Raw genomic sequence first — 26,979 nt, forward strand, 5'->3', positions numbered from 1 at the left:
GCATGTTAAACTTGGTGGACGTCTTCGAGGCAGTCACCACAGCCTTGGACGAGGGGAATACTGTGCATACAGCCTACCTGGACTTTGCCAAGGCTTTTTACACTATTCCTCACTCGGGCATTATTGACAAACTCACCCAGCTAGGTATTAAACCTTGTATCATTAGGTGGGTTCCAAACTGGCTCACCGACAAAACCCATACAGTCAAAATAGGGGAATTCACCTCGCAACAGCAGACACTTAACCAGTGGTGTTTCCCAGGGATCAGTCCTGGAACCTCTGCTGTTTGGAGTCTTTTTCTCCAAAGTACAAGCAAAAACTAAAGGTCTATGGCTGACAAAGTTAGCTGACGACTTCAAACTGGGAACGGTCATAGTATCCACAAACTATGTCAGCATCCTACAAGGAAGTCTTACGCAAACAAATGATTGGTGCCAAAGTCACAGCCTTAAACCCAATGCAAAAAAAATCGATGATCGTTCCTTTTGGTTAGAGAGATGTTCATGCTACCTACTACATCAGTAGAAACGCCCTAAGCACGCGGTCAGTGGTGAGAGACCTGAGCACACAGGTTGACCGTAACCTTGCCTTTGAACACCGTGTCTGCACAGTGGTAAGAATGGCATTCTGTATTGCTCATCTCATAAGTAAGGGCATTGCTTCTGGAAAGAAAGAAGTTATAACCTCCCTGTACTCTTCCCTTATCAGGCCAGTAATTTGAGTACAATGTCCCTTTTGGTATGTATTTTTCCAGGCACCTGCAGCAATTGGAGAGACCACAAAAGTTCCTCACAAGGAGAATTCAAGGTATTCAGCATCTGTCCTATGTGGATCGGCTGAAATCACTGTCACTTTACTCTGTTTCATACAGACTACTCAGAGGTGATCTCTGCCTTGTGTATAAGGCATCTCTGACTCCTGATTTATAGGAAATGCTGCATATCCGTAAGTCCAATGGTTCACGCTTTCTCACTCTAAAGACCTTAACCTGGTGCATGACATTAATAGAACCTGCTGGAGAAACAGGTTTGTCTCCCAGAGGTTACCACACCTGTGGAACAGACTCCCACTTCATTTCAAGCAGAGCACCTCTTTGGCCCTCTTCAAGTGCAGTCTGGACAATTGGATGGGTAACTGTAAATTCATCACGGGGGTTGCATCTGTGTCTCTCTTGGACAGGGGCAATAGGTGCTGATCATGGAAACAAGGGCTAGGCTTGTAAGGGCCCTAGGGTCATTAGCCTAGTAACTTTCTATGATCCTTTCCTTTGACAGGCCTATTCCTCTATGCCTTTCCCCAATACCACTGCCACCCAGGGTATTGCTGAAAATATGGGAAGAGAGGCTAAGGGTAATTCTGATAGCCCCAGACTGGCTGAGGCATCACTGGTACCCTTTATTCCTCAAGCTAACCAACAGAATCACTTCTGCTGCCACAGAAAGTGGACCTGTTAATGCAGAACAGGGGGAGCAATCGTACACTCCAACTGCACACACTCAAATTGACAGCTTGGATGATGCCTTTATCCCATGAAAGGGGTCGCTTCTCAACAAGCAAGTCCTGGACATTCTAAAAGAAGCTGGGAGACCTAGCACTAGGAAGTATTACTCTACCAAATGGAAAAAAATCATTGTTTGGTGCAGATAAAAGGGGCAAAACCCGTCTTCAAGCTCATATCCCTTTGATCCTATCATACTTATCTAGCCTCTTTGAAAAAGGTCTTTCCTACTCTTCTATAAAGATCCATGATTCAGCTATTTCTGCTTTCTCAACTTCCTCTCTTTTCTCATCCCCTCATGAAACAGTTCTTGATAGGGACTGTCCACATTAAGCCTCCAAGAAAACCACCTGTTCCCCCACAGGACCTCCACTTTCGTTCTCGAGAAATTCACCCTTCTACCCTTTGAACCAGTAGCTTCCACTGGTATAAAATTCCTTGCCTGGAACCCTTCATCATTTTCCAACCAGAGTATCGATTAGGACCAACCCTTTCTTTGTGCCCAGCGTGGTGAGAGACTTATTTAAACCAGACAATACACTAGCTTACATTCTTTCCTAACCCCCCAAAAAGGGAGAGAGGATCCTTCATTCTTTGGATGTGCATAGGTAACAGTGTTGCTACTTGGGAGTAAACCAAGAATGTCAGGAAGTCAGACCAACTTTTTGTAGCCTTTGCCAGTAGCTCTGAGGGGAGACCAGTTGCTAAACAAACTATTTCCATATGGATGTCCCACTGTATCTCCATTTGCTACAGCCATTGTGGTAAGATACCTCCTAATGCTGTAAAGACGCATTCCACTAGGGATGCTGCTGTCTCTACTGCCTTTCTTAAAGGGGTGGCCACCAAAGACATTTTGGAAGCAGTTAGTTGGTCCTTTATGCGTACTTTCACCAAACATTACCATCTTTCCTACCTTTTCCAAGTCCAGAGCAGGGTTTGCCCCTGCCATTCTGCAGGTCGTCCTTGCCTCTACTTAAGCCTTCCATCCACCCTCCTTTCAGCTTTGGGAATCACCCCACAAGTCAGGACTGCAGCACTGAAACACTACAAACATAGTGCAGTTGTGTACAGTTTGGAGTTGTTCACTATTGCAGTATTCTTTCCTTCCCTCCTTCCCCTGTGGCCTATGAGATAGGCTAGGACATTCACCTTCTTAATCAGGGTGACCACCTCCTCCCTCACACTTATTCTGGAATCCAGGGTCCCTGACCTCAAGGACATACTGGGGGGACTCCTACTTGTTGGGGCCAAGAACGTACTGAGGTCATGGTGCTGGCTGACTCCTTTTATACCAAAACATAGTGACGTAGAACAGGGCATCCACCAGTTTCGAGAAGTGGGGAAAATATTCATTGGTAGTCGGACGGGCCAAGGGCTTACATGGCAGGAAATTTCACAAGTCAGAACTGCAACAGTGAATATACTCAAACATCTACATTTATGTTAAGTGTACACAACTGTAGTTTTCCCTTCCATCAGACAGGATTCAGAATTTTGAGATGGGCAGTGCTAACTCTTAAGGCTACATCCCCCACTGCTGCTTAAGTTCTAAAGTCTCTGGGGCTACTGGTGTTATCAACAGTAATGGTTCAGTTGACAGCTTACCATATGACAGTAGTTCAATGACTTCTGCACGAGTAGTTGTCTCACCTTCTGCATCCTCTCTCCAGGTATGCACACAAAATAAAAAACATTTGCAGTAGTGGCTAGATTCCCCTGTTATTCACTTTGACAGGCCCTCTGTTCCATCTCCTCGAGCTGAGGTTGAGACCACAGGTGCCTCCTCTCTGTAGCTGGGGTCATTACACTGAGAAAATGGTCCAAGGTTTATGGACTATCAATGAGGCTGGCTTTCACAACAGTGTCTTGGAGATGTGGGCAGTCCTCCTTGTTTTGTAAGACTTTCAGGACCACTTTCCTCTGGGAGGGATTTCTGTCCAAATGGACAACATGACAGTGGTTTGGTACATCAACAAACAAGGAGGAACCATATTCTATCCTTTATGTCAAGAAGCACTGAGGCTTTGGTAATGGGAAATGGCCTTGCACTGCTTTCTTGTAGCAACACTCATTCCTGTAGATGACAGTTGCCTTCCGGCTAGGCTTATTACATCCCTTCTGATGTCAGTCCAGTGACAGCAGAGCAGATCTTCAATCTTTGGAGCTTTTCCTACTGTAGTGTTTTTGCTTCCTCAGTCAGCACCAAATGCAGCAGCTACTTTGCCATGATCCCTTCTCAGGCAAAGTGTGTGAGCAGTGCTGCAACCCAGCAGTGGCTTCAAGGTTGTTTTTATGCCTCCTCACCTTTACCCTTGATCCTCAGATTCTTACAGAAGGCAACAAAGTGCAAGACCTCTGTCATACTCCTACCCGGCCTTATCTCAAGAAATATCCCTGTTTGTTAGAACTGGTGCATATACATATATCTGTATATGACTATCAACATTTATCTATATAGACATATATATATATATATATATATATATATATATGCATACATACACATGTAAATCTATATTTTTCTTTAGTGTGTGTGTGTGTGTGTATATATATGTGTGTGTGTGTGTGTGTGTGTGTGTGTGTAGAGAGAAACAGAGAGAGAGAGAGATGTGCATCTGTATAAATAGATGTTGATATAGCTATACAATTATATGCATACATTTATATATATGCTTCGATTGAAGGGGTAGCAGGCTCAGTCAGAAGTAACTGGTCACTAGTGCATGATGGGAGGGAAAATTTTAGACTTTAGGCTGGAGCCCTAATGTTGCCAAGTCTGATCTTACAAGAGGCTTGAGAACTCTCAGTTCGTATCGGTCAGGCATGAATGAAAGGGTCTAGCACTGTGCTAAGTACACAAGTTTAGATTTTTCTCTGTTATTCAATTTATAGAAAGTTTGTCCGAGCAGTTGCTGGCTAAATGTGCTGAGTTTGATTATGAGCCATAGTTTTAAGTGGGTGAGGATACCACAGATTACTTTGTAGTTTGCCACTTAGTAGTGATGGTCATTAAGACTTATAGTACAAGACTGTTGCTACACATGGTTCACAGAACCAAGAAGTTTAATTTGCATTTTTATGCAACGCAAAGGATACATTGTTAAGAAAAGTGCTGACATTTATTCTGGGCGATAGAAGAGCTTAAAATGAGTTTTAAACATGGTTAACAGCTTGTGGGATATGATGCTTAAGATATCTCTGTGTATGTTGGACTTGAGGTGAATCTAAAACTGTACAGAAGGAAGACCTGGGGCATTGTATACACGTGTATGTGCAGATTTTCCACCATGTTTGAGAGTTATTTGTTAACGTGTTCTTTTTCTTTCCAGTTGCTGATATGTGTTCAAGATGAGTGGGATTGGAGACAGCTCCTCTGACCCAACCAGGGCAGAGCAGAGAAAGCGCAAAGAATGTCCAGACCAACTGGGACCCAGGTTAGAACATATTACTGTGGAGATTTGGGTTTAATTTTATCAGATGTATGTGATAAAGTCTGAAAATAAACTGGCATGTGTGTATAAATGCACGATGTAACCTTTCTGTAGTTCATTGCAACAAAGAAGTGGCGGGTTCAGTTCATTTTTTGGAGGCTGTAATTCTGACATTGGTAATTCAAATAGTAAGGGATAAATAAAAGAAATAAATGTTTATATGAAGCAGTATTCGTACCTAGTCTGGTGATGTCAAAAGCTGCATCACACTGACTTAATTGTAAGAGGTGAGAAAGTTAAAATGTTAGTTGTAGAGGTCACTGATGGAGTATGAATTGTGGAGAATTCCAGACTTCCTAAAAAGATGCATAAAAATCTAACTGCAGGGCATGTGCAGTCAGTGTTTCACACCTTCATCATCCCATGAGTTTATTGAGTTGCTGTGACTGTCGGCTTCTCAGATGCACAAATTTCTCAGGCCTGTGCTCCCACATTGTCTTTTGATTCTTCACCCCCAGTTTAGCACCTTTATTAAATCATCACATAAGACATAGGTACACGTGCAATAGTATAAAAGTAAACAAGCCATGTTAGCATTTTTTCCATTTAAACACATGCAACAACTGATGTCCTTCTATTCTCATGTTGCAGTATTCATTACATGAGGGATTCACCGCTTAGGTGACCCGAATGTCCGGACAGTATAGCAAAGACTTAAGCTACTGCTAGGTATGTGCGACTTTGCACATAAGATGTAGGCAACATAGGCCATAAAAGTGACATCTGCACATACCATCCTCAGAACTTCTCTGCCACCAGTCTGACTACCAGCTTCCATCATTTGTCTGATCGCCAAAGTTTTTCTTCCTTCAGATAAATTATAAAGTCCCAGAGGACAGTGAGTTTCTGTTCAAATACCTTCCTGCAGATCTAGCTGTGATTTCAGTCTCTGCAGATAAAGCTCCCTTTTGCCCTCTGATAAGGATAGTAAAATGATGGAGAGGCTTGGGACAAATGTCTGCACCTCTTCTACTCTGGCTTTTAGGGCCATTAATTATCAGACACGTGTCTAAGTATATACTGGCCCTACTTTCTCAGGCTTCTAAATTTCTGACAGATCTTCCAGATTCTGCAGCCAGGTCACGACTCTCCTCCCTTCTGACACTTTCAGCTGAAGTTACCAGACACTCCATTAAATGCAGTAATGATGCAGCAGAGGTCTGTGCAAGATCAGCAGTATCTGGTTCTGTCCTCAAGAGGTATTCCTGGCTGAGACTGCAACCTTTGCCTAAAGATTTCAAGGTAAAAATAATGGATGCACCCCTGGACAATTCCGCCCTGTTTGGTGCAAATGCTGCTGCCATCCTCAAAACCCTCCATAAGAAAAGGAAAGAACTGCAGGAACTGAAACATATCCGTTCCAAAATGTAGCAGAAATTCTCTCTCCAAGCCTAATTTTATAAGGAAAAAGACCAAAGCTTCTTCTCAACCTCACAAGAAGGGCAATTGCAGGCAGACTTCACCTATGTCTCACACATTTTCTGCCCAAAAGACCCCCCTTTGGTAGTCTGTGACTACCTGGCCATACTCACAAAAATTCCTCTTTCCCAGCACCTATCTCATTCCCTTTCAGTCTGGACAAGCATTACTACAGCCAAATGGGTCCTGTTCATTGTTCAAAATGGTTATTTCATGAGTTGGAAACCCATACCTCCCTTCATGGGCATCCAACAACCCCGAAGGGACCAGATTCATCTCTTTCCACAGGTAATTCAAGACTTGATCTCACAGGGGACCATACAGTAAGTTCCCTCCATGGATAAAGGAAAATACGTCTATTCCAGGATGTTCTTAGCCCCCAGGAAAGATGGCCCCTGGAGACCAATTTTAGACTAGTCCCAGCTCAGTCTTTTCCTACAAGTTCCCACCTTCAGGATGCTCACCCCACAAACTGTTTCCTCTCTTGCTCTCTCAGGCTTTTCTGGTTTCCTTGGTCATCAAGGATGCATACCTTCATATTTTCATTCACCCTGTATTCAGGACGTTCTTATGGTTTTATGTCACTTCCTCATATTTTCAGTTTTGTGCTTTGCCCTTTGGACTCTCTATGGCTCCAAAGGTATTCACAAAGTGTTTGGCTCCTGTCTTTGCATTTTGCAGACTACGCAGAATTCGTATCTACCCTTACCTGGACGACCTGCTTATTCAAGCAAAACATCCAGACATCCTGTACCAGAACTTTCAAACCACCGTCTTTTGGCTCCTAAGCCTAGGATTCACCATCAACTACAGCAAATCTTCACTAACCCCTTCTCAGAATCCGGTTTTCCTGGGCTGCAGGCTAAGGACAAACCTTACGGCCTTTCTGCCTGAAAACACTCTGGTCTCAGCCTGCTCACCATCTAAGGAATTGCTTGTATGGATTCAACAAATATCTCAGAATCCAGAACCTTCCCTTCAGCCACCACACCCTGTTCAGGAGCTGTTTGCAGATGCCTTGGACCTGGGGTGGGGAGCAACTTTGGGGAGCCTAAAGGTCCAAGGCCTGTGGTCTCCTTCGATAAGAAAACAATGCATAAACATCAAAGGAGATGAGGGCTGTGATTCGGCCCTTCAGACTTTCCATTCCTCTCCTAACCAGGTCTTGTGAAACTGTTCACAGACCGCACCACAGTTCTGTGGTATGTGAACAGACAGGGGGGGCAAAATCTCACCTACACTGCAGGTCAGTACTCCAAGCTTGGGAGATTTGCCTTACAAGCAAAGGTCACATTGAAAGCAGTTTACTTTCCCTCAGCTCAAAATGTTCTAGCAGACACACTGAGTAGGTCCATGACAAAAGCCCACAAATGGATGATCCACAGGGATGTGTTTCTGGACATTCTCCACTGGCAGGGGTACACCTCAAATAGATTTATCTTCATTAATTTTCTGTCCCAAAAAGACTTGAAATTATCTCAGAATGTTCCACAACACTGAGCTGTGAGCTGTCCTTTTCTGGATTTATCAAATGGAAAATACCATCATCTGCAAATAAAAACAAATTTTCCTGACTACCATGCCAATTGTACCCTTGAATTTCTGAGTCCCTCATTTTCTTTGCCATTGGCTATAAATTTAAAACCAGTAATAAAAGGGAAATAGGGCTCCCCTGCCTGCTTTCTCTGCTCAAGTACAACTTGTCAGTGAGGAACCCTTACACATTAATTCTTGCTTCGGATCCTTCACATAGCCTCCTAATTAACCTTATGTCAGGGAATGCAATTGCTTCCATTACCCTGGTCATAAAATCCCAACCTACTCTGTTAAATGCTTTCTCTGGATTAAGACCCAACAACAACAATAGTATTTTCTGACATTCTTCTGCCCTTTGGATCATCATAATTCTGTTAATGTCAAATGTTTACCTCCCCTCCACATCGATCCCTATCTATCTGTTGTGGCAACACCTTGCCATTCTTTTAGCAAATATAAACATAAACATTTTATTGTAAGGGTTTAAAATTAAAATGGGTGTATATGATGCTGAATTGTGATCTTTACCTTCTTTGGGTAATATAGCCACCACAGCTTTGCTCTAAGATGCTGGTGCTTCCAGATCTTTATCATTGTCTTCCCTTCTAACTTCCAAACTTCCACTTCCCTCCTGACTTACAAACATCACATGAGTTCTAGCTATTCCTGGAGACTTCCCTGCAGATTGGTTATACAAAACCTGTTCCATCTTATCTCCTTCTATCTTAACCATTAGTTGTTAAGCCTTATTTTCCTCTGATCGTAAATCATTATATATTGTGTTTTTTCTTAGTTTCCACGTACATCTGCTTTTTACAGAGTTTCGTAAAAGTTCTAAAATATCTCTACCTTTATATGATCTCTGGTTATTTTTCTTGTCATAGGCTCCCTAAGTTTGATGACAACCCTTTCTCCTTTCTGTTGCTTAAGTCATTGTTCTAAAAGTTTTTATACTGTGGAGCTATAAAAAATAGTTGCTTAACAGCAGGCTTTCTAAAATCATGCATATTTTTCAAATACTCCCTTTTTCTCTCTTTAGCTGTCTGCATTTGCTCCTCCTCTTTTTCTGTGAAATTTCCCTTATTCTACGGTACTTTAACCTTTGTCAGCCCCTTTAAGTAATTTTTATTAACTTTTTAACCATATCTTTGTCTTCTATTTTTTTTTTCCAAACATCTTTATTAAATTTACACATATGGCAGTCTTACATTTATATAAATGAAAAACATACAAAATGATATCACTTTAGTTATAGCTTACATCACAGACACCGTTGAAACAACTATAGTTGTAAACATTGTACATCACTTATAAACCATCCAGTCATTATCAGTTAAGCATTATATATGATTCAAATGCTGCCTCTTAAACCTCGTTCCTGCTCTGCATATATTGTTCCCACAATTCCCATTTTTTACCATTTTGTTTGTTCCTTCCCTTTTCTAAAAATCTCAATTCCAGTTGTTTTATCTCTGTTACTATATTCACTTCTAGTAAAGTTGGTCTAGACTTTGATTTCCATTTTCTAGTAATTGCTTTTTTGTCAGCCACCATAATTAGACTTAGTAAGTTTTTATTATGTCTAGGCAATTCCAATTCTGTAGCATAATTCAAAAAAATCATCTCCCCAGTCAGTCTAGTCTACTCACCCAGCATCTCCAATAGAGTGATCTACGGGTAATCCCAAAACCTTTCTCTTTTATTTTGACCCTATTTTAAAAGCCTATTTTCATTTTATTCCAGTCACTAGCTATAACTTCAAAGATATTTCTATATTCCCTAATAACACTTAAATAATTTCCGCTACACATTCTTAAATTTCCTCTCTTTTTTAACAGGTGGGTGGAAAGTGCCGTTGTATTATTTATACTTCATTACCGTGCATTTTATCTTGGTTGTTGTCAGGTCCATATAGAATAGTTATTGGAAGTATGTTGAAGCTGTCAATTAAATGCACATTCTCTTGTGAAATATAATTTCTATCCAGTCTAGCCCAGTTATTGTACCTTGTGGAGTAATATGTAAATTCTGAGTTCTAACTACTAAATTTGCATCATCCGCATCATATGTTTTATAAATTTCTTCAGAAGGTTACCATATTTTGTTGTATTTTCCCATCTAGGTCCCCTGATATATTCTTACAAGTAAATCAAATTTCGGTCCCCGTCTGTAAGTAATATTCTCTGCTGAAAATTTTCTTAATCTCCGTAATAGTTTTTGGTGGAATGTAAATAATGCCAGTGTAATCTTTCTCCTTAGCCAGTGTGCCCTTACTGCCACAAATCTATTATTATTGTCCTTTTTCCCCTTTGTCCTAGATATTCTATTGAATGTCCTTCCTAAAATTCTTTGTCAAATTCATATGTTTATTTCTTTCCAAATGTGACTCCTAATGCGTTGCTGTTTGCACTCTGCATTTATTAACATAATTCAATGCTCTTTCCTTTTTGTCTATACCTATAAGGCTATTTGTATTACAAGGAACTGAGGGCAGAGTACTCATTCTGATTAAAAAACTGTTGTTCCCACTTACTGTATATTACAGTTTTTTTGAAAATGTGTTTCAGACTTTTGTCTTATGCACACAGTATTTCATTTTTTGTCTTACATGCACAGAGTAATTTTAGGCAGGTTGATCTTTTATATGGTTGCTTCTTATCTCCATTTGAACATAATGCCACATTTTCAAGATTTCTTGCTTTAATGAAATCCCTCAAACAAAAAAGTGAATGCATTTTTAGAATATCCCATCCCCTGTCAACTTGAAGCAAACACACAACTATGTACATTTCATGAAACAAAATGCGATCCTCCAGATAGGAACAATTGCCTCAAGTTAACCTAAAATTATGGTTATCCATGCTAAAATGCATGTTACAACCTGTGTTCCCACTTACATGTATTGTTATCTGTTATTCTCTCATCTTTCTCCCTCCCAGATGTCAAAAACAACTTGTGTTCTTCCAGAAACATTAAATTTTAGCCCAAAGGAAAAAGTACACCGGTTACCTTTTAAATCAAACTAAATTTTGCACCGTTCTATTAAATCCATTAAAGCATTAAGGTTTTTGGGTTGGCTTGCTGTCTCTTATTCACATTCTTTAAATTCAGACTTTATTTTCTACTGAGTTTCTTGCCATTGTCCATTTACATTTTGTATTTCTGTCAGTAAAGAATGATGTGAACTCTCAGGATTAACTGCTTGCACCTGCAGAGACAGCTGCTCTCTATGTAAAATTGTTAGCAATGAGAAAGAAAAAAAAGCCGCTAACAACTTTACAGATGCTTGAAGGAAACTTTTTGTAGCGTTGTCGCCTCACAGCAAGACGTTGTGCCGTTCGATTCTCAGCTAGAGCGTCTTCTCTGTGGAGACATGCATGAATGGGCGTACCTTCGTTGAAGGTTGTGCGTCAGGGCTGGCAAAGTCGGCACGTAAAAAATCTACTGCCAATCATTAGCGGACTGGAGTTCCGCTGTGGCGACCCCTAACCGGGAAAAGCCGAAAGACAAACAAAACTGAGAATGGAGTGTACAGAATTCATCTTGCTAAGTGCCATCAGCTGTAGACTTCTTGTCTCTCACCAAGAACACTTGTTAATGGGGAAAAAACAAGCTAGTATCTTTGCAGATGGAAGAAGCTTAAGTCTTATTTTTAAAGCCTGTTTGCTTAGAAACAACATTATTTATAGCTTAAGGCAAGTGCAGTAATCTAGAAATCCATTTTCTGTGAATTTGTGCAGAACTGATGTAGCAGAGATAAAATTCTTGGCTATGTTGGATTCTGTTACCATCTGATATACTAAACTGGTAAGTACACTTTTTTGCAACTCCATTTGAACTGTACTGTATTTATATTTATATTTATATGTGCCTTATTGTTTTTGTCCTTTGTTGACTGCACTTTTTGTTTTTCAGGGTAGCTCTGTGGCTAGCTTCAGGTGGGGGTTGTTGAGCCAGCCCATCTTACGTTTTAGCCATTGCCTGAGGTGTATTTTCTGTGTTGCAGTTCTAGCATAGACTTAATTTCTGTGGATTTGTGCAGTGCTGATATAGCAGAGCTAAAATTCCTGCCTGTGTTGGATTCTATTACCACCTGATATACTAAACTGATAAGTAGACTTTTTGCAACTCTGTTTGCGGCAGTGGTCAGAAAAGCCTTTTACTTGGTTCACCTCGTAAGTAAAGGGATTGCATCCAGAAAAAAAAAGAAGATCTGAAGTAGGCAGACTTCATTCGTCTGCAACCTGTGGGTATCGGATCCGATCTCGGATCCGAGCCGGCAATTCAAAAGCTTAGGCTCCGAGCTCCTAGCTCCTCCCTCTTACCCATAACCCCTTGCCAAGCCCTGACTGACCTCAGATTTCGTTTGCCGCTTTTCAAGAAGCAACGGAATTCTAGAGCTCCTGGCGTGGTTTGAGATAAGTGTAGTTTTTCTGACAGGAAAAATTTTGAATTTCTCTATTTTGTTATTAATATAGTTAGATTTGTGTGTGGTTAAGGCTTTCCTCCCTCTTTAGTTAATTTTTCTCGGGTTTTCGTAGTTTGTTTGTGTGTGTGTGTGTTTAGGCCTTAGGTGTAATGTCTGAAGCCCCTAAGGCTGTTTTTCAATGTAAGTGTGGCCATAAGCTGTCCCCAGCAGATGGCCACACTCGTGCAATGCTTGGGGTTGAACACCTGTCTTCTGGTTGTACCATTTGTGCAGGGTTCAACCCCGGCTTTAAGGGAACGGAGGTCGGTTGGTGCTGGCGGGTCTTTACCCCAGATACTGCTTCGCCTCTGCCTCAAGTCAGCAACCTGTTGCTGTGAGTTCTCCCCCTCCGGCTGGGACTCAACCTCCCTTAAAGTTGCCGGAGGGGAAGGATTCTTCTAGGGAGAGACAGAAGGAGAGGCACAGGGAGAAGCACCACAAGAGGAGAGCCGAAGCTTCCAGCTCGGCTCCTCCATCTAAGCGGGCTTCCCCTGTGCCTCCCCTCGGTTCTCTCCTGGACCCGAGGAGGAGGAGGCTAGCCCTTCCAGGAGGTCACCGAGACGGCTCTCTAGGTCCGCTTCGGTGGCCTCCTCTAGATCGACCATTTCGATGAGCGAAGCTGATATGGACCGGATGATGAGGAAATTCATCCAGGCCCAAATGCAAATGGGAGTGCTCCTAGCCCCCAACCGGGAGGGGCTTCACCCTTTTCGCCCCTTAGCTCCTTCTCCGACCCATACCACGGGTTCGGAGCTATCGGCGCCGTGCAGATTTGGATCCGGGGGTGGGTCGGATCCGATAGGTCGGCGAACCTCGGATCCGCCCCATCCCTTGAGTGCTTGGTACCGGACCCGACCTCTCGAGCCGAGGGCCGAGCCTCGATCCGAGGGAGCTGGTGTGTCTTCGCCCGCCCAGGTCGGAGCACACTGGTCTCGGATCCGACGGTTTCGCTCCGACTCCGATCCGCACGCCGGATCCGAGTGGGGTCGGCTCGGGCTTAGAGAAGCTGGCTCCCTCGGCTTTCAACGCTATGGAAAGGGCACTGTCGAGGACATCCGGACCCCGGTCCCTGCCACGGCTCCATCCCGCACTCCATTGCAGTTGGGCCAGGCCCCCACCAGCCGGTCCCAGGGACAGCCCGCCTCGATGTCCCAAGTGGTTCCCTTGGAACATCCATCTGCTGAAGAGTACTCCTCGGACAGCCCCGATGAAGTACCTCGAAGCGCAAGTGCAAGAGGAGGCACATGGACTCCCTGAGTCCGTCACTGAAGACACGGACTTGGATGAAGGGGAAGGCTCCCTAGGTCACCCCTGAGGACGCCTCATTTGGAGACATCATGGAGATGTTAAGGATCAGGGGGTGGTCTGCCCCAAGGCTTCTTCGGACGAGTCTGTGTTCTTGGAGGCATTCGAGGCGGGCCCTTCTACCTCTTGGGTGTCCCTCCTGCTGACCCCTGGTAGATCTTATATCTATCAGGGCGTGGAAGGATCCGGACACCATTGAGCCTATCCCTAAGCCCGGACCGCATTCTTTCTCCTCCATCAGACCGCACTCCACTGGAGTAAGGGTCCCCAGTAGATGCCATGATGATGGCTGCAGCCACTAAGAGGGAATTGGCCCAGGAGAGTCCCTCCGTCCATCCTCCGGGCAAGGAGTCCCGCTCGATGGATCGCATTGGGAAGCGAGTTTTAGTTCAGCGACCTTCTCCTTGAGAGCGCTGAACTACATGGCACATGTCATTAGGATGCAGCGAGATCTGATTAAAGAATACGCTGCATCTCCCCCGGAGTCCATTTCGAGTGAGGATAAACAGGTTTACTCCACCCGAATGGCCACTCTCAGATCTGTATCCAATACATCTATGCGGCTGCTGTCTCATGCTACTGAGGGAGCCGCTAGAGCCAGCGGAGCAGGCCTTGTCATGAGGCGACAGGCCTGGCTCCGCCATTGTGATTTTGCTGAGCCCTTCAAGGCGACCTTCGAATGCCCCTTTCGATGGTTCTGCCTTGTTTGGCAAGACTGTTTGCGAGACATTAGTCCAGAGACGCTGTCTGCCGTCGGAGTCCGCTTCTCAGCTCCCCAGAGGTCCTTCTCTAAGAACCAAAAGGGACAGAAGAAGATGTGGTTCCGGAAGTCGCAGCAGTCCCAACCTGCTCCGGATAACCAGTCCTTCCGTGGCAGAGGAGGACGGGCAGGTCGTCGTGCCAGAGGCAGGGGGCTCCTGGCAATTTTGGGTCCAGAGAACCCTTCTCTGAGAGACCCACGCAGCAGCCCTGAAGGGTTGCCCGGCTGTCCGTCTCTGGAGGCAGTCGGGGGGCGGTTTTCGATGCACCTGACTTCTTGGGAGTCCATAACAACAGACAGTTGGGTGCTTGACTTATATCCAGAGGATATTCAATACCCCTAATCAAGATTCCCAAATCTCGCAGCCTCCCAGATGTTCCACCCGACCAAAGGGAGGCGGCAGCTATCGAAATCGAGCAGCTGCTAGGAAAAAGAGCCATCCAGCCCCCCAGATCAAGCCGGATTAGGGTTTTACTCCAGGTTCTTTTGGTGCCAAAGAAGACGGGGACTTAAGACCAATTTTAGACCTTTCCCTGTTGAACCTGTCAGTAACCAAGCAAAGTTCCGGATGGTCACCCTGCAATCTATACTCCCCCTTTTGAGGGAGAACGACTGGATGTGTTCCATAGACCTCAAGGATGCGTACTACCACATTCGGATGGACAGACGATCCAGGAGGTTTCTTCGCCTCCGGCGGGGAGCCAGTCATTATCAGTTCAGGGTCCTCCCCTTTGGTCTCACCTCAGCCCCCAGGGTGTTTACCAAGGTGTTAGCAGTGGTAGCGGCCCACCTGAGGCTCCAGGGATTACAGGTCTTTCCGTACCTGGACGACTGGCTCCTGACGGCATCATCAAGGCATCTTCTGTGCCCAGCCAGGGATTACTTCCTTCAACTAGCACCAAGGCTGGGCATCACGATCAACTGGGAGAAATCTTTTCTGAATCCAACTCAAATTATAGATTTCATAGGAGGAAGACTAGACACCAGATCAATGCGAGCCTTCCTCACCCCAGACCGTATCGTCAGCCTGAGGTGTCATGTGACAGCAATCCTACAACCATCTCCAACTGCAGCTTCGGTCCTGAGGGCCCTAGGTTCTATGGCGGCAGCTATCCCGCTTCTAATTCATGCCCGTTTACGCATGCGGGTCCTTCAATGGAACCTTCAAGTTCAGTGGTCTCCTCTTTGTTAGTCTCTAAACGCTCCGATTGCGGTCAGCAGAGCGTGCAGGGACTCCCTTCTGTGGTGGCTTCTTTCTCCGGAGCCCCTAGCAGGAAGACCTTTTTGCGCTGCATTTCCCCGAGCCACAGTGACCACGGACGCTTCTTGCCTCGGGTGGGGGCATTCTGGGAAAGATTGTCCAAGGCACGTGGAATCCCACAGAGACGTCATGGCATATAAATGTCCTGGAAATGAGGGTGGTGCTCCTAGCGTTGCAAGCACTTCACCACGTTCTCCCTACAGGGACTATTGCGATTCAGACAGACAACATGTCCGTAGTCTGGTATATCAACAAGCAGGAGGAACCAGGTCTTACCCCTTTGTCGAGAGGCCATGAGAGTCTGGGAATGGGCAATTTCCACCAAACGCTTTCTGATAGCAACGCACATTCCGCCAAAGTCCAACATCCTTGCGGACAAGCTCAGTCGCACCATCCTTTCTCCACACGAGTGGTCCCTCAATCTTCAAGTAGCGAAGAAGATTTTTGCCGCTTGGGGCAACCCTGTTGCGATCTTTTGCTTCTCCCTCAAACGTCAATTGCGACAATCTGTTCGCTCTGCTTCCCCCACCAGGGGAGTTCCCGGGATGCTCTGGTGCATGCTTGGCCTCCCGGTCTCCTTTATGCCTACCCTCCACTTCCTCTGATGCAGAGGTTTCTGCAGAAAGCCAACAGTTTGGGGAGCAGAATGATTCTCATTGCCCCATTCTGGCCTCGACAACCTTGGTTCCCCTTCGTATGGTCTCACAAAATCAATCCACCATGGATTCTGGATCCAATCGGATCTCATCTCTCACCCTCTGGGAATGCCAGTTCCCAATCTGCGGACCCTGAAGTTGACAGCTTGGCTGCTCCAGTTCCAACCTTAATTAGGACTCCCGGTATCTCTTCACCGGTCAAAGCCATTTTGGTGGCTGCTCATAAACCTTCCACCAGACAGGTTTATCGGAGTAAATGGAAGAGGTTCTCTATATGGGCAGGACAGAGAACTGTGGATCCTTTTCAGCACCTATCTCTGCGGTGCTAGATTTTCTAACAGACCTCTTTCATCAAGGGGCCAGTTCTTCCACGATTAAGGTACAATTGGCTATCTCGCATTATCACATTGGTCAGGACACAGCTCCTTATGACAGCGAAATTATGCAAAACCTTTCTCAAAGGAGTTTTTTGTTAAGGCCTCCAGTCAAGGAGGTTGTACCACCTTGGGACTTGTCTTTAGTCCTGCAGGCCCTTACTGCTCCTCCCTTCGAGCCTGCAGCTTCTGCTGATTTAAAATACCTTTCCTGGAAGACTGCCTTTCTGGTAGCTATCACTTCAGCCAGAAGGGTGTCTGAGCTTCAGGCTCTATGTGTCAAACCGCCTTATCTTTCTTTCTTCCCTGATAGGGTGTGCCTCAGGACCAATCCATCTTTTCTTCCGAAGGTCTCTTCTGAATCCAATATTAACCAGTCAATCAATCTGCCTGTCTTTTTTCCCAAGTATTCAAACAAAGGAGAATACAAATTGCATTCATTGGATGTTCATAGACAATTACGTTTTTATATTAACAGGACAGCTGGCCACAGGAAATCAGATCAGCTGTTCGTCTCCTTTGCTAAATTTGCTCTGGGTAAAGCAGTGTCTAAAGTCACTCTTTCTAAATGGATTGCTAATTGCATTCTGCAGGCATATGACACTTCAGGCAGACCTGCTCCTCAGAGGGTTACGGCTCATTCTACTAGGGCAGTTTCTCGCCAGCCGCCTTTAAGTCCCGTGTTTCGTTGGATGATATCTGCTTGGCAGCTACTTGGGCCTCGCCTCATACTTTTATTTCTCATTACAAGGTGGATGTTGTTTCTAGAGGAAGAGCATCCTTTGGCTCAGCGGTGCTCGGAACATCCTTCCATGACGCCCAAGATTCAGGTAGCTAGGGACTCTGTCCCACAGGTTGCAGACTATGAAGTCTGCCTACTTCAGATTTAGAAGTTATGTACTCACCATAACGTTCCATCTGAGTAGGTGACTTCATTCGATGCAACTATCCTCCATCCCCTGACCTTTATAGCGCGAGTATCTATGCTGTTTTAGTATACTGTGGTCAGTATTTTGAGGCAAACTCAATCTGAGGTCAGTCAGGGCTTGGCAAGGGGTTATGGGTAAGAGGGAGGAGCTAGGAGCTCGGAGCCTAAGCTTTTGAATTGCCGGCTCGGATCCGAGATCGGATCCAATACCCACAGGTTGCATCCGAATGAAGTCACCTACTCAGATGGAACGTTATGGTGAGTACATAACTTCTAATTATTACCTCTATACTGCTCCCTCATTAGACCAATAATTGAGTATAACTCCCTGTTTCAGATGCACCTCTCCAAACATCTGCATCAACTGGAAAGGCCACTGAAATACCTCACAAAGAGAATCCATGGCCTCCAACACCTGTCCTATGTAGACAGGCTCAAATCACTATCACTCTACTCTGTATTGTATAGATTGCTCAGGGGTGATATGTGTGTCGCCTACAAGGCCATCTTGGACCCTGACCACCTAGAGTTACTCCATATCCATAAGTCTTAACTCCTCACGCACTACCCGCTCAAAAGGCCTGAGTCTAATATGCAACATCAGCAAAACCTGCTGGAGAGACAGGTTTGTCTCCAAGGGGCTGCCCCATCTCTGGAATAGACTTCCCATACACGTCAAACAGAGCATCTCATTTACCCTCCTCAAGCTCAACCTTGATGAGTGGATGGGAAATCACAAATTTGAGCCAGAGGTTCCACCTGTGTCCCTCATTGACAGGGGCTGACTGAAGTTTCTTTTTGAGGATAAAGTATTGATTAGGCGTGTAAGGGCCCCAGGACCATTAGCCTAGTAACCTCCTGTGATCCTATGATCCTTGTAAAAACAAGGGAATTATCATCCTAATTCTGTGTATAATATAATTGGTGCATTTTACATCCCACCCCTACCCCAGAAGCCCAGGATGTCAGCATTATATTAATCTAAGCTTGCTTTTGTCCAGCTTTCCTCTTGTTTTATTGCAAATCATTTATTTCTTGGCACTCAGAAAAGGTACTCATTTACTTTAATGTCTTTAACACCTATAGTAGTAACTGAAAAGCCTTCCAACACACATTAAAATGCGTCTGCACACACACTAGAAAACTGCTTTACAATGTAACATATAGTTTGTCTTGAAATGTTTTATACAAATACTAGTAAGATCAGAAATTCTTTTGCTTACAGTTGCTTTTTTTAATATTTAGTATTCTAATACCCTATATTGTGTCATTAATGTTTATGTGCTTTACAGTCCACCCATAAATTTAAGAAAGTCAACAAAGTCCAGTCTTTTTTCAGCCATTATTTTGCAAAGCCATATTTCACAAAATGTGATTAATGTTTTGTAATCCCTCATTTATTCACAAATTTCAGTGTAGCTGGTCGTCTTCCAGATCTTCATTTCCCAACACCAGACTAGAAATCCACAGTACTCCTGATTCTTCTAGTCAATTCCTATGCTTTTTTTCTGTCTCTCAAAGCATTTTCCTACAGAATATTGGAAAAGTTTACACAGGCAAAGTCTCTCTCTGAGCTTTGTCAGAAGAATGAGTCCCTGTCTGCTCACTGCCTCACTTTTTGGTGGATAAACTTTATCTCCTACTTAGCCTGTTCTGCATCAAAAAATCTCTTTCATCCCCCAGGAAAAAATAGTCTGAAGTCAGCTGGATATAGCAACTTGAGTCTTACACTTGCCCCTCAACATTCTCCGATTGCTGGAATAAATTTTGTACAATGAAAAATAATTTTCCACAAACATTGTGCTCTCCAGGCCACCATGCCACTGGCTTTTCACTTTCCAGTACCAAGACGGTCTCTGTGTTGGAGGCTTGTGTGGTGATTACTGAAGGGGTAGGGTGGGCAGTATACCCGCAGTATTTATACATGAGGATATTTTCGGGAACTGGATTGAGGTCATGGTCTTCTGCCCACGAACTGGGGCCTGTAAGGTGGGTTATATGAAGCTATGAAGAAGTACAGAACTAACTAAAAAAAATATATGGTAAAAATTAGGAGGTGCAGTACCCAGCAGAATAAAAGCACTCTCCTCAACCCAAACCACTCAGAGGAGAAATAAAATATACCAAAGTCAAATTTCAGGTAAATTTGCCCTCCCAGGCCAAGGACAACCACAAGGCATTCTTTAGCTTTGTCTGCAACCTCAAAGGCAATACACAATTATGTGCAGAGCTCATTGTAAATAGAGCCATCTATACTGAGCCAAAAGATGTAGCAGATCTACTGGCCAATGCATTCAGCTCCAACTCCCCCCCCCCCCATCAACCTTCCCTCAGGGAATACTATCAGATATAACTCCCCTACTATCACTAAGGAACACATGCTCTCTCTGAGGTGAAGAACACTGCATCAGTGGGCCCAGACAGTATTCCAGGATGCCTTTAAATAGCATGAAACATGACCTATCTGGCTGTCTGGAATTATTTAACTGTAGCCTCCAAACTGGCTTTATGCCTCATGAGTGAAGAACAGCATCAGTCCATCCCACTGCACAAAGGTGGCCCAACTACAGACCCGTAAGTCTTACTAGTTTCGTATGCAAAGTTGTGGAAAGAATTTTCATGAAAATGATCAGGAATGACATAGGAAGCCTCCAGACACTGGACCCAACCCAATTTGATTTCATCAAGGGCAAGTCATGTTTACTCAACCTGGTGGACTTCTTTGAGAAGGTCACCAAAGCAATAGATGAGGGCAGAATAGTTTACACTGCTTACCTTGCCCTGTCTAAGGCATTTGTGGGGACTGTCCTCAGTGGTCTCTTGTCATAATGCCACACAGGTACTTCAGTGACTGGGGATTCTGACCCATCAGTCAGATCAGATGGACCAAATGAATAAGTCATGGTAGTTATGTACTCACCATAATGCTTGGTCCTTTCATTCCTGTCCATCTAATATGACATCCCTTCCTCTTCCCCCCTTCCATTGATCTATATGTGAATTCCAAAGGTAACCCTTTTTTTCTGACTGGCTTATAGGCAGCAAACCCATTCTAAGGGTGACTATCTAGAGAGCATAGGTGCATTGTTGAAGAGGAAGAAGTTGGAGGAGCTCACAGCAGGAACACTAGCTTTGCCAGTTCAGATCTGACAAGTTGCCTGAAGAGACCCATCAGTCATATCAGGCAGACTGGAATGAAAGAGCCAGTGTTATGGTAAGCAAGTAACTACTGTATGTTCATAGTATTTTTTTTTTGCCATCATTCCCTAACATAATGTCATTTTCTGTTGAAATCCATTATTAGCTCTTGCTTTTAACATGTCTGATTGTATCTTTCTAGGAACCTAATGTTTCAAGGACCGTATGCCTCTGTGGTCATATTGCAGATAAACCATTACTGATACTACCACTAAGTTAATGTTGGGTTCTCCACTGTTTTAATAAAATAACTAATGGCTTGGACTTTACTTACCCAGCAATGAAAAATGTTTACATTTTTTTGACAGTGTCTTTGTATTCGTGACGCTTCTGGCCCTGAAACTTGTAAATTGATCGGTAATGTGATGGTACCAACTTGTAAATTGATCAATAATGTGATGGTACCAAGTGCCAGGTTCAAGTTGATGTAAATCTGTAGCAGCTGTCTCTTCTGGATGGAAGATTAGCAAATTTTACAGTTGTCTGCAGTCCGTTTTAAAACGGATGCATTTCGGAAACTACAAAGCAATTACTACAATCTATCCACAGAGGCATGTCCAAATTGAGGATGCAGCTTAAATTTCTACTTTTCCCTGGTTGTGTTCTCGGAAACAGTGAGGACCTTGTTTTACAAATGACTCTCTTTAATTTCTTTAGTATTCAGAGCTAGTGAATTCAGGAATAGGTGGTTGTTTAAACATCACTGTTTTGTCATTGTCCATGTCCAGGACTATCGTCTGTTGTGAGGAACTCTTGCTGAGCAAGTTTCAGGGTGTCTCAGATGGAAGTATTTCTGCTTTGATGTCGCACTTAAGTTGTCCTGGTGTAGCTGCTGTTCTCAGTCTCTTTGTGTAACCTTTTTCTGTTATGTTTTCATACCTGAAAGTTCTACTACTAGGTGCATCAGTTCTCAATATATTTTCCATCTTACTTGGAATAATTTTATTGTTATAGCTGTCTAACCATTTTTTTTTCCACAAGCAGTTTGTGTGTTTGCAGTGACTGTCACAACTGACCCGAGAGTCTACAGAAATGTGTTCATCCGAGACAGGCTTTTTGGCAAATAGTTGTACTGCATTCCTGCACATGTTCAGATAGTACACTTTGGTCTGTCATTTAAGTCTGTTAGGACATTATTTATCCAAGTGACTGGTATTGTAACTGTGTGGAACATCACGCATTTCCGTACTTTTGCCGTGAATCTGTGCTTGTTTCTGGTGGTTTCACTGAACTAGTTTGTGTTGGCTTGTTACTGTGTGTCTTCCCTGTGAAGTATGTTGTCTTACAAAGTATGTTTGTCCATTGCAGTGCTTCATGCCACTTCTCTGAAGCTGCTCTTTGGGGTTGATTTTACTGAGGCCAAAACAAGTTCCATGCAGTTAGTGCTAATTATCTGTATTTTATATTTAAGTTTGTGATTATCTGACAGTTGAAATGTAAGCATTGCATCTGGGAGCACCATATTATACTTGCACACCGGAATGTACCGTTAGTTACATAAGCTGCCATAGGTATTGCATTGTCTCCAATAATCTTTTAAAAACTTTGAGTATTCCTACTTCCAAAATGGCTGCACACTGATCAACAGCTTAACTTTAACTTTCTCACTGTGAAAACAGAAAGTGAGAAACTGCAGGCAGAGATATTGTCAACTTGAGTAAAATTCAATTACTGGCTAGTAAGTACACTTCTTGGATGTCTGCAATGAAGAAACTAAGAGAGCCTGCGCTGAAAGAAAATCATTTGGAAAAGGTGAAGAGAAAAAAAAATGACTGGGAAGAGTACTGCAACTGTTCAGCAAAAAACCATTACAGGCTCCAGCTTTGGTGCAAGACCTAGCTTCCTGTATTCTATAGGAAAAAATAAGTTGAATGTGCTCAGAGCTGATAAAAAATAAACCCAACACTGAAGGAGTATATCAACTCAAATAACAAAAGGCTGGAAAAATGGAAGAAGTTTTAAGTAGATATTTAGTTGAGCTGATAAAACTATAAAGATCGGAATGAATAAAAAAGCTGGCCAATTATGAGACTACTCAAGAAGAGATGTTGCAAAAAAAAATGGTGGAATTAGAGGATAGAGCATGCAGGGAAAATCTGAGATTTTATGGTGTACCAGAGATACTAGAAGGAACAGACTGTACTAATTTTATGAAGGCACACACAAGCAACTGGACTGCTTCACGGTAGGAACTGTTAATTGAAAGGGCTCACAGAGTGTATGCTCCAAATATGGCCATGAGAAAGCAGCCAAGTCCTTTATTAGTAAAGATGCAAACCTACCAGCAAAAAGAATTGATACTGACAAAACTGTGGCAAAAGGGTAAGAAAATGCTTATTCACTGTACACCAGGCAGAAAAAAAACACATTCATTCCAGTTATCAGGGAGTGTCGAGAGGCAGATGTGAGATCCAAGCTGCTGTATTCATCTATCTTCAGAATATTTTTTTTCCTGGAGTATCAAAGCCATTTTTTATGTAGAACAAGCTAAGGAAGAAATGCAAAGTTTGTCCAGCAAAAAGGGAGCTATGAAGCAGAAGAGGACTGTCTCATTCTTCTTATAATAATGAGAAGCATTGACACTGAGAGACTTTACCAGTGAAACCATTTTCCACTGTTCAAAGGAAAATGCTTGAGAGACTGTGAAAAGCACAGGAGCTGACCAGAAGAATCTGGAGCATTGTGGAACAGAACTGGAATCTGGAGTTGAGAGATGGAAATGAACAGAAAGAAGACCAGCAACATGGAAATTAATGAATAAATGTGAGACTGCAAAGCATCATTTGCATTTGTGAAATACGATTGTATAAGAATAAGTGGAAAGAGTGGACCTTTGACTTTTTGTTAAATTTTTGAGGAACTGAAAGACATTTGGCTCAGTTAATGTCATTAATGTTTGAAAGGACTTTGAGGGATAGGGAGGAAGAAAGAAAAAGGCAACTAAATTATTCCACCTAAGCAAGGAAACTGCCACAGTACAGAGGGAAGTATATTTGACTGTTTGCTGTGCTTGTTTGATATTACATTGGAAAAACTGAGAGTTTTTTACAGAAGAGAATTTATGAACATAAAACAATGTAAAATGAGAAGAATACTTTGTATAAACACTTTATGGTTTGTAAATAATGCAAAATATTTTAGTTTTGTATTTCAGAAAAAGTTTCTGTAGAGGAGAGGGGAGGAACATGGGAAAATAGGCTTGAGTACAAGGAACTACTGTGGCAGCTTATACTTAAATGCCTTTAACTTCACAGGACTGAAAGAGAATTCTTCCACTGCCCCTGTTTTAAAGGTACAAGCTGCCAAATTGTAATCCACAACTCCACTTAATTCTTACACTTGTATGTATATTTAACATATGTATGTCCTTCTGCTTTTACACACAGTTAAAGCAGGTTGAGATTTTTGTAGCACGAATTTCAATGGTAACACTTTTTTATAAAATAATTTTTGGTAAAAATTGATGGTATTCAATAGATATTTTATATTAAAAATGGAATTTTTTTGTATTACAATATTTATATTTCATAATAACAAGGTATTCATCTTTTTATGTGATACATTTGTCACTTTAAGGATGATTTAATAGTGAATTACATAATTAATTCACAGTAATTAAATTATGCAGTAGATTGGTAGCTATAAAATGGTATTCACTGGTACTTCTGTTTGTTTTGTGCAAGTCCCTGCTTTTTGATTGAATGAAAACATTTAACGTATGCAGTTATAAGAAAGAGCACACACACTACCTGAACTCCATGGATGGAAATAGAGAAAGAGCTCCATTTGTTATAGTCCATAAAGAGCTCCATGACAATCCTTACCAAGGCTTCATCCAATGAAAAGAGCTTCATAGCTCCGAGCCCGTGACAGCAGTCAAGGTCCCACGCAGTGACGTCCCGTGAGAGCACCGGCTGCAGGCTTATAGCTATCCAGCATGCAGACGTTGCAGTCCGATCCCTTTCTAGTCTGTACGGTTGTAACCACATAGACTTCTGAGGCATCTGCAGTCTGATACCTTGTTTCCCACTCTGGACTGCTGTTTAACCAGTCTGGAGTTTGGGAAAATGCTGAGCATGCATGCGCAGAGTTCCGGGACAGCCAAACTACATTTTAGTGTTTGTTTTCTTTTCCTTTTCAGCTGGGGGGGGGGTGCAGTCCCACAGTCCAGTAGCACGAGCTGCCACTTGGATATGTGACTAATTTTATGTATGTGTTGTAACATTTGAATGTATGATTAAGCCCCTTTGAGCATGAAAGTACTTACAGTGTTGTTAAATTCTTCTCATTCTGGTTGGAACTGTTGTGTTCAAATTTCTGATAATCAAGGTGGGGAAAAAAAAGAGTGGAGAGGGAACAAGTACAGTAACTTGAAACCTGTACTTTAAGGGTACATTAATACAAACATTTGTCCAAAGAATAAAAATAACTGAATATAGGCCATTTGTCTGTTGCATACTTAGATTAACATGCATCCTTCACAAAGTTATCTGAATTGTCACATTTATAACAAATGTTGGCATGTCTGATACTCCGACACATGGTTGTATAACTCCAGTGCCCTAAGACATTTCTTAACTGATAGTACATAAGAATGATACTGTTCTAGTCTTGGGGGAGTAGCCAGTAGCTATTTAGTAGAGCAATGCACTGTGTAGTTATACCAGATGACCTCACACTCAACAATTGGGCATGGAAGTCACAGTCATCCACTGTTTAAAACTGTCTGCCAGGAGTCTCTTTAAATATTTAGTAAGGAAAAGGTCTTAGAGTGTACATGGACATTGAGAAAACTTTGGGCAAACGGGAGGCAAGGGGCTGATAAAGTAAAAAAGAACTGGCTTCCCATGCTCCCTTTTCAATTAAATAGAGCAAGCTAAAGTAATTTAAATTCAGGAGCCTCTAAAATGGCCTCCAGGTAAAGTGCAGAATGCTGTTTCTTATCCTGTTCCAAATGATGGAAAGTGCTCCAAACTCTTGTTGGGCTTGAAAGGTGGCTATTGCAGATAAAACAGATGTTGATTCTTTAATTTCCTTATCTCTTTTTAGAGCATCTTCTGAGTTTTAAGAATTTCACCATCCCTGCAGGTAAGAATAGCATAAATGTCGCTGGGTAGTCAGTCTAAATTTAATTTTGAGTTTTCAAGAGAAGTGAATCACAAGTAAAAAGGCCAACTCAACTGCTGCCAATGTATGAAAGTACAGTAATAGTTATTGAAGACCCTTGTCTCTGCAATTTTAACTATTTTGCTTTATGTCCACAGAGCTGCTTTAATTCTTTCTTTTAATGTGTAGGTGGCAAAATGCACCATTAGAGGTCAGGACACATTTCTTCTAGCTTGAGCCAGCAAAATCACTTTCTGAGGATGATCGAGAACTGTTTCTTGCCTAGTCACCCCTGTTCTTATTGATAACTTCTCTGTCATGAACTGCACACAATCAGAGCCTTCTGGGTTTGTGTATCTGAAAACCACAAATTCTTCCTGCATTTGTTTTCCAAGGCTTCTAGCATTGATTTGTTGATCAACACTCTTTTTCCAGTTCTTGCAATTGATTGGAGTACTGCAAAACCACTTCTTTGATCTCTAGCTTTTGAAGCGTTATTTTCTTTTATTACTACTAGTTGCTGGCTGATCTTTGTTAACTCAGTCAGATTAATAATAAAAAACTTCTCTGATTCCTCTGGGTCTTGCCCCAAATGCCAAGTAGCTGAAGTTGAGGAATCAAAGGCTGCATTATGGTAGTCGAGCTTCTTTTGTTTGGGTACATTAACCAAAATGGTAAAGGAGCCACTTATTTATGTAAGCAGGTACAAGCTACAAGGTAACACTGAAACTTAACACTAAATGGAGTTTGTGCATCTTACATCAGCGGTGGTGCAGCGGTAGCGTTGTTGCCTCACAGCAAGAGGTTCTCCCGTTCGATTCTCGGCTGGAGTGCTGGGAGTGTCTTCTGTGTGGAGTCTGCATGTCCTCCCCATGGTTAGGTGGGCATTCGAAAGACATGCGTAAATGGGCGTGCCTTCGTTGAAGCTTGAACATCGAGCTGGCACCTCGGCGTTCGTGAAAATCTACTGCCAATC

The 26,979-nt window shown here is 42.9% G+C and overlaps 1 protein-coding gene across 2 annotated transcripts in view; it reads left to right on the forward strand.

Annotated features, from left to right (window-relative positions):
- NCOA2 (nuclear receptor coactivator 2) overlaps nt 1-26,979 on the forward strand; it is a 1,980,807-nt gene that overhangs the window by 503,237 nt on the left and 1,450,591 nt on the right. For both annotated transcript variants that reach the window (XM_044067155.1, XM_044067157.1), the window contains exon 4: nt 4,831-4,935. In XM_044067155.1, the coding sequence (XP_043923090.1) occupies nt 4,850-4,935 (86 nt within the window). In that variant the 5' untranslated portion in view covers nt 4,831-4,849. The remainder of the gene's footprint in view (nt 1-4,830; nt 4,936-26,979) is intronic.

Source organism: Protopterus annectens, chromosome 3.part1 (genome assembly GCF_019279795.1).
Source record: "Protopterus annectens isolate FY-2018-M chromosome 3.part1, PAN1.0, whole genome shotgun sequence".
Classification (NCBI taxonomy): domain Eukaryota; kingdom Metazoa; phylum Chordata; order Ceratodontiformes; family Protopteridae; genus Protopterus; species Protopterus annectens.